This window comes from Drosophila arizonae, chromosome X (genome assembly GCF_054131065.1).
Source record: "Drosophila arizonae isolate 15081-1271.41 chromosome X, UAZ_ARI_1.0, whole genome shotgun sequence".
In the NCBI taxonomy this organism is placed as follows: Eukaryota; Metazoa; Arthropoda; class Insecta; order Diptera; family Drosophilidae; genus Drosophila; species Drosophila arizonae.
Window position 1 is genome coordinate 29377423 of NC_142927.1, and position 8267 is coordinate 29385689.

The 8267-nt window shown below is 38.6% G+C and overlaps 2 protein-coding genes across 2 annotated transcripts; both read left to right on the top strand.

Moving 5' to 3' along the window:
* Positions 1-1148: 1148 nt before the first annotated feature.
* Positions 1149-2619, top strand: LOC108620043 (transcription factor 15). The gene is made up of 3 exons (XM_018016910.2): positions 1149-1983; positions 2049-2179; positions 2264-2619. The coding sequence occupies exons 1-3, from the start codon at positions 1724-1726 to the stop codon at positions 2401-2403; spliced, it is 531 nt and encodes a 176-aa protein (XP_017872399.1). The 5' UTR covers positions 1149-1723; the 3' UTR covers positions 2404-2619.
* A 538-nt stretch (positions 2620-3157) lies between these two features.
* On the top strand, positions 3158-5879 carry dgt3 (dim gamma-tubulin 3). Its single transcript, XM_018016902.2, has 6 exons — positions 3158-3379; positions 3437-3765; positions 3831-4193; positions 4248-4913; positions 4973-5150; positions 5228-5879. The coding sequence occupies exons 1-6, from the start codon at positions 3362-3364 to the stop codon at positions 5390-5392; spliced, it is 1719 nt and encodes a 572-aa protein (XP_017872391.1). The 5' UTR covers positions 3158-3361; the 3' UTR covers positions 5393-5879.
* Positions 5880-8267: the final 2388 nt, after the last annotated feature.

Consider the following 8267-nt stretch of genomic DNA (forward strand, 5'->3'; position numbering starts at 1 on the left):
TTTTTTTATTATTTAACAGAATTATAAATTTGAAGAAAAATCCATCGGTTTGCTTTTTGTGGTTTTGCCTTTGATTTTATCGCAGTTGAAGGCCATTCAGAAGGTTGTGCGACAAGATGAAGGAGAACCACTCGAGTTGGCATTGCAAGAGTTAGTTGTACAGACAAATTGAGTGTCGATAAATATACATATATACGTATGTATATATATGCGTAAATAAAGACAAAAATATATAAAATAATATATTATATATTGTATTAAAAGTGCATAAAATGTTATTTATGACTCGAATGTGATGAGGTAAAATGAAAAGCATTCAACTAATTATAATGAAGTCTTTCAGCTATTTTTATTCGAAATTTTAGGAATCAGGAATGATTTCCTCTAGAGATAAACTAATAGCTTATTGGAATTTCATCTTTGATTCCATTCACATTTCTTTTGGGACAGCGAACGCGTATCAGCCAGTCGGTGGCACCCGAGTACAACATTTTTACTTGATTTCTATGCAAATCTTAGCCCAGAGAGAGCCTGTAACCATGTAAACCTGATTTTGTTTCTCAATTCGAGAATCAATCAAGAGATAAATTGCATAAGCAATTGTAGAACAATTCACCTTTTGTGCGCAATTATATATGAATACATCACAGAGTATATCAGTGTATATACGACGCCTTTCGTGCGCTTTATTTGAGAATGTCTTTCCACTGATAATGCCAACGTTATTATAACACTCATATCTCATATTTCGACTGTGCTCAAATACAATAGATATTCAATCTCTGAATATCCACAAATCAAATTTTTTATATGAGCTCTCTCTATATACTATTTGTTGTTTGTTAAACTAGCTTAAAATGTGTTCAGTAGATAGACTTCATATATATATATATGCATATAGATACCGATATAGCTAGCAATTTCACTCTTGTTACCCATTCCACTGCGTGAAATTTAGGGAGCTGGGCGTGAGGGCTGCGCGTGCGCTGCATGTGGCACAGGCGTCATCAGCAGCTAAACGCACTTGAGAACCACTTCCGGTTAGGGCACTAGGCGGGCAAAGCAAACAAACAGAAATCAAAAACAAAAACAATCGAAAATATAAAAATTTTACTGCTTGCAGTGCTGACGACGCGTCGACGGTCAGCGCAGATTGGCTGAATGCGAAACGCGAAATGCAATAAGAAAAGCAGCCGCAAATATGTGGCTCGCTGCTTATCCTGGGACGCGTCATTTCGAGTGGCGCACGAGCAATTAAAATTGCACAATTTAAATGCTTGTGCAAGCGGCGGCACGCGTCTTGTGTGGCAGAGCGGGACGGGCGAACGGCCCACGCGGGCGTAGCCAGTGGAGAGAGAGAGGGAGAGAGGACAAGGAGCAGTGCGTTTGTTTTGACAAGTGCGCATAAGTACTGTTGGGATGTTTAGTTGTGTAGTTACGACTGCCTCTGTATACGACTATATGTATGTACATATGTACATACATATGTGTATATGTGCATACACACATACGCACAAATGTAGCGGTTCATGCACAATTTGTCGTCACTTGCGACGACGATGACTTAATTTGTTTAGCAGCAGCCCACAATTATAGCAGCTGAGTCCCAGAGCTGAAGCTGACCAAAGAGTCAGCCTCTGCGGCCGTCGGCTGCTCATTCGCACTCTGAGCAGCGCTGCGTCCACACATACACATATGTGTAGGCACGTTCTCCAGCACGAACATGGATATGGGTATGGATATGGGCATGAATATGGGCATGGACATGGACATGGACAGGGATATCAACATTAACATCAACATCAATGCTACCGAGACCCTTGAGTTCTCAGCGTACGTCCTGTCCTCGTTTGCCGGCGCCGACAGCAATGGCAGCGGCAGCAACGTGGGCGCCGATTCCGAGGACTCGCTCATTGGCCATACGCGCAGACAAGCACCGCCTAGACAGAAGATTAATGCACGGGAGCGCCATCGCACTTTCAAGTGAGTTGTCATTTAGCAGTAATTGCCAAGTCCACTTCATTTGAGTGGTGTTTACATTTGTTTAGCGTGAATGCTGCATATGAAGCGCTGCGCGGCTTGATCCCCACGGAGCCCGTTAATCGCAAACTATCCAAAATCGAAATAATACACCTGGCCAGCAGCTATATAACGCACCTGAGCAGCACGTTGCACGCAGGCAAGCAAGCTATTAATTATTCGTTTCATTGCCAGTTATCTTAACACTCAATTCTTATCCCACGTCCTCTCATCCCGCCACCAGGAACCGATAGACAGCCCTGTCTGCGTCAGAAGTGGGAGCACAAGTGCGAAAACGATGGCAACAGAGCTGCGGAGCGTGTTAACATTTGCACATTTTGCATGCGACCTAAATTTTCACAGTCTACGAGAAATGTAGAATAGTCTCCAGTAAATCTAATTGAATATAATATTAAATGTGTACATAAATAAATGTTATTCATAATGCGATAATATTTTTACTTATGTGTAATTTTTACCGCCACCTGTGCACTGTTAACGGTACTAAGCAGTTTGAAATAATCTACCGAGCTTAACACAAAATTCAAACTTGACTAAGTATTTTATACTCACATAAAATTTTTGTAACAGTCGCAAATGAGTAATTTTTGCAACCCGAAATCTAATAATAGAGACTTTTGTTGAATAAAGAATAGCTTAACGTCTAAACCCCTTTATTTATTTAAATGAAAATTTTTTTAGCATGGTGGTCAACTGCTTTAATATAAAATAAACAAAACAAAACAAGAAAACCCACATTTTTGTTAACAGTGCCATAATGAGTTATGCAACGATAACAAGTAGGAGTATCGATAGCTTTAAAGCCAGCAACCAACATAATGTGTAGTTCCAAATATAAATTGTATTTCATTATTTTATTAGTACATTTACATTTTTTTCGTGCACTGAAATGTACCACGTATAAATAATAGGCGCATAGAAATATAACCAGTCGCTAAGCCAACATTTGAAATGTTCAATTGAATCTAACGTGCATTTTTTCCTGAGGGCAACATTCGATAATAATAAAGTTATTTAATCGATAGTTAGTAAATATTGTTTGACAATCACATTGGCTTACCGATAACAGATAGATAGAGCCATCTAGGTGTTGTATCGAAATTTACTCACATGACACTGTAACATCCGTAATATTTGACAGTTAATTTTCAAACAGATTAATGTTCGACTCATTTTGGCACTGTTAACTTCAGTTTAGTATATCGGCTATAAGAACTAAAACTATTCGATTACCGTACATGGCATCACTAGCGCGTTGACTTGCAAATGGTAGCGGGATCTATTTAATTGTATTAGATTTGTTTAAGTTCCCTATTCGGAAATGGGCGATATGCTAAATGTAAGTGTATATATATCTACATATCTTGTATGATTACATGCATTGTCGTTCTTTTAGAATTCGGAGATGCTTAAAAAGCTGGGCATCGACAGCTCCAATCAGTGGATTATTTACGACGAACAGTTTGAGAAGTTCTTCAACTTTTTGTCAGAAAATATTACGGACTCCAATATTTTAACAGAACAGGAAGTACTAGAGAGTGAGGAGATGAAGCAGCGCGGCACATGGCTGAAAGAATCAGAGCGTGCCCTAAAGCTACAACAAATAGAATCGGAAAATCCTGGCCTACTAAAATACACGGCGCATGACGTTGACGCACTGGTCCTCGAGGTGGAAGCTATTAAGGAGGCAACCAAGGATTATTGCATACTGATCGACGAAATGCAGTAAGCAATTTATTAAGAGCACAAAGCGACAATCTTGATTAGTAAACAGCTTCCTTTCATCAAAGGAACACAAAACACAGTCAGAGCAGCAAACTAAGCGAGCTGGAGTGTTCGATTTTGTCATTGAGTAATGGAGAGAGGGAGCTATTAGGGGAGTGCCAGGCGAAGTCTCGCCTACTGGAAGAGGTGCAGCGAGAGAACTCCAAGCTGAGCGAGGAGGCCAACAAGGGATTCACCATGCAACAGTCGCCGCCCCTTTTCATGCACCAGATGCCGCTCGAGCAGTATTTCCTGAAATGTGATTCTTTCATGCAGTACTTCACTCTCTACATGAAGGAGAATTTCAAGATACAAGAGTTCACGGAATTCGAGGACGCCGAGGTGAACATGCAGCACTTCAATAGCAATCTGGAGAATCTGCAAAAGTCGTAAGTGGGCAAAACGAATACCTGAACGCAATAAGTAATACTATTCACGCACAGCATTCAGTATCACACACTGGAGTACATAAAGGAGAAGGCCAAGGCGAAGGCCACACAGGCACTGATTGATCACGTCGATCTCAATAAAATCCATTGCATCAGCTTGGCAGACATGGTGCGAGAAACACACGAGCTGCAGCTGCTCAACAGGAATCACCTGACGAGCACCCACGAGACTCTGATGAACGCGCTGGCCATGCACGTCCAGCAGCATACGCAGCAGCGAATTGAGCTGGTCCTCTACGAGAACACCAAGCTCAAGCTGGAGCGGGCACTGCGTCGCCGCGAAAATGACAAGCAGTTGACGACTGTCATTTCCGATGCCCTGTCCAATGCTGAGCTCATCTGGATAGGCATACAACTGGACCTAGAGAAGAAGCGAAACTGTACGGACAGCTCCATTGGTCTCTGTATGCAGGCGCACTCTAGTTGCCAGCGTATACAGGCGATGCGCTCGCTGAACGCCAGCTCTAAAGGCATCTATGCCCAGTTTGTGCAGGAAATCGCCAGTCAGCTATCGACACATCTCGGCCAGAACGTTCGCTCCGCAGAGGCCAAGAGCTGCTTATTTGAGTATGAAAAGTTTGGCCGTCTCTTGGCTAATTCTCTACACAGCATGTTGAGCCACAAGTCGGAAGTGTATGCGCACAAGCAGCTGGCCGAACTGTAAGTAGAGCCTTAGAATTATTGGTCTTAATCTAGGGTTTACCGAGTCGGTTTTACAGCAAGGACTTAGCTCAACTGCTGTGCCCGTTCGTCTATAATTCGCCACTTGATCAACCCATGCTAGAGAACGTTCGATATTTGTATCCCATGTTTGATGTTCGACAGCAGCAGCTGCGCTTCGATGACTCGCTTCGCCAATTGCGCACTGAGTTCCAGGAAACGATCCTAGAGCGTATGGTTAGTCAGCAAGGAAACAGTATTCTCTCACTAATAGAGAGTGTTCTTAACGTTTTGTCTTTCCTCCTCCATAATAGGACAAAGAAAAGCTTTGGCGCTATAGCAAACTCTTGTGGATTTGGTTTCTCACTGATCCGCACCGCATGATTCATGCCATTGATGAGGTAAAGAAGAGCTCAGCGAAGATCCCGGCGCTAACAACCGCCATGCTGCGTCCCATCGGCGGACTACAGCGCAAATGAATAGCATACATATTAGCTAAGTAAAATATAAATACCATCGAACAAATTATAGTAATGCATTCAGTGATTATAAATTGCAAAATGTCTGATGAAACATAGGTAAGCAACCCATGGATATTGCATTTAATACATAAGTACCTTAAATCAATATAAGTAATGTTGTTTTGTTACCAATTCAACGAGAAGTGAAATGAAACATTTGGCATCTCGATGTGCAGCATTCTCCACTCCTCTAATTTGTGCGATATTCCGTCCCTCTCTACGTTGTGTTGGTTTGCACCCCTGTGAATTAAATAAAATACAATATATGTATGCTGCATGCCATTTTGTACAAATTAATTTCACACTTTTAGGAAAGTAAACAATTAAATAGGAATTTGGTTGCAGTAAACGAAATCAGATAAATGTTAGGATCTTAAAAATTTATTAAGTGAATTTAATTAGAGCTAAAATATTGTAGAATCTATACAAATTGAAACAACTGAAATGTCTGTCAAAAAGATAAAAATGTTTTTAATGAATAATCGATCAAGATAATGCATCATATGATCACAAAATTAACAATCTGTTATTATAAATAGGCATTGTTATTTTATATTTTTCAATCATTTACAAATTACAAATTAATTTACTTTAGTATATATTAAAACATATTATTAACTTATATTCAAATTCAAACAAATGCTATTTGGAAAATAACAACTTAAACTATACAATGTCTACAACTTACCTAACTAAATTCAAGTACATTCAGATCTATAATTTGTTTCTGTAAATATAAAAACCTTTTCCAACAAACTACTAAATAAATTATTTTATACGTTTACTGGAAATACTAACCCAGAATCTTATATTTCATTAAGGGCAACTTTAAGATTATGTGTAATCTATCATCTACAAAGTATCTTTGAAACCACATAAGACTGTTAATGCATGTACTTCGATGATATTATTTAAATTGATCTATGTATATATATATAAATACTACTGTTTTGTTCTCATTCCATAATTCCAAATGTCAATATAATACTATCAACTAGTTCCACCATCGATAGTATATGAACTAATTAAGCAGTGCCTCTACAATCAGCTTCAAGTTCGAAAAGCTATTGTTTCAGTCCAATAACAGTCTGAAGATATGCCTTAACTTCTGAGACTTATAGAATTGACTAAAAAATATGTTTGCTAAAAAATAAGCACTAAGACCTAAAAGACTATTGAAATTCGATATTACCAAAATCATATTCGGAAAGAAACTTGAACACGTCTTATAAAAGCTGGAATAAATATACATACAACATATTCTTTTCTCCCTTGTTAAGAATTTATCATATTTCGCAGAAGGAATAAGTGCACAAATATTTTTATACACAATTTATTGCAAATCATGCTTGAAGTATACTCCATGTAATTTGGCTCTTAAGAAGTCAAAAGCAACGGCGCCTCAGAAGAGATGCCTGGATTCGAACACAGTTAAGAATAATGTAAAAGCCATCGAAATGAGTTTTTTGCTGCTTAAATATTTCAAATACAAAAATGATTATTTTAAGCTATAAGCTAAAAGAACTTCATTATTTACATCCTTGTAGTTGTCTGTTTAAGAATTTAAAAAGCACGCTGATATTGGTATACATTTGATTGCCACGCCCCTACTGGATGCACATAACATAAGTATATAAACTTATATGCATCCAACTTCAGTGTTTTGCTGAAATGTATGTAAATGGGGCGTGGCAGACTTTACAAAGTATATATATTCTTGATCAGGCGACGAGCTCAGTCGATTTAGCCCAGTCCCTATGTCTGTGTGCCCGTCTATCCGAATGTTTGGACGTGTTGCGGATATATAACAAACTTTGTTATTTTGTTATCGATTTGAAGCCTTATTGGAAATCAGTTATAAAATTATATCTTCTACATATTCTACATCTTGTAACAGGCAGAAGGAGGCGTGGCAGACCCCATAAAGTATATATATCTTGATCAGGGCGACGAGCTGAGTCGATTTGGCACTATCCGTCTGTCCGTCCGTATGTATGAATATATGTATATGTATGAACGCGTCAATCTCAGAAGATATAAGAGCTAGAGACTTGAAGTTTTTTTTCCTAGGTCCGTGTATATCGCTCGCATATCGAGTTTTTTTATATATGTCGATAACTACTCCCGATATTTTATTATCGATCAAAAACCTTATCGAAAACCAGTAATAAATTTATATCTCCTACATCTTTGAAGTTAGAGTCTGAAAATTTTATATGTATACTTATATGCATTTTATACAATTTCGGTTTTTGTCAAAACTTACCCCCCACCTCTAATTCACCCCCTAACCCACGCATTTGTAAAAGGCGTATGTCAAATACTAGAGACTTGTGCTTTGGCAAATACATGCATATAACAAGTAAGAAAGCTCTAGTCGAGACTGCTCGACTACGAGATCCCCTGAACCCTTCGAGCAGTAGCTATTTCAATAATTTTTCGCGTCTTTCTGCTTACACGAGAAATACGCATACACGCATACATGTCTGTACATGGACTGTTTGTTGTGTAAGTAGAAAAGAAGCAAAGAAGAATTGTTTGTTGTTCCATTTGGTAACATGGATGAACGAACATAACGGAGTTTTGTATCTAACCGTACACAGTAACACTACTACCACTTTTTACCACTCTTACGGCAGGTGAGCCTAGATATGAGACAATATCAACAAGAAGTTTTAAAAATGAAAAAATATTATTTCTTGGCGGGCTGAAGATTACTTTTACATACAGTTATCATATCACATATTACTCAATCTAAAGTTGATTAACATTTATATTGGCATTGCTCAAAGTCATTGATTGCTATTCAACACGCACAGGGTGATTCATGGTT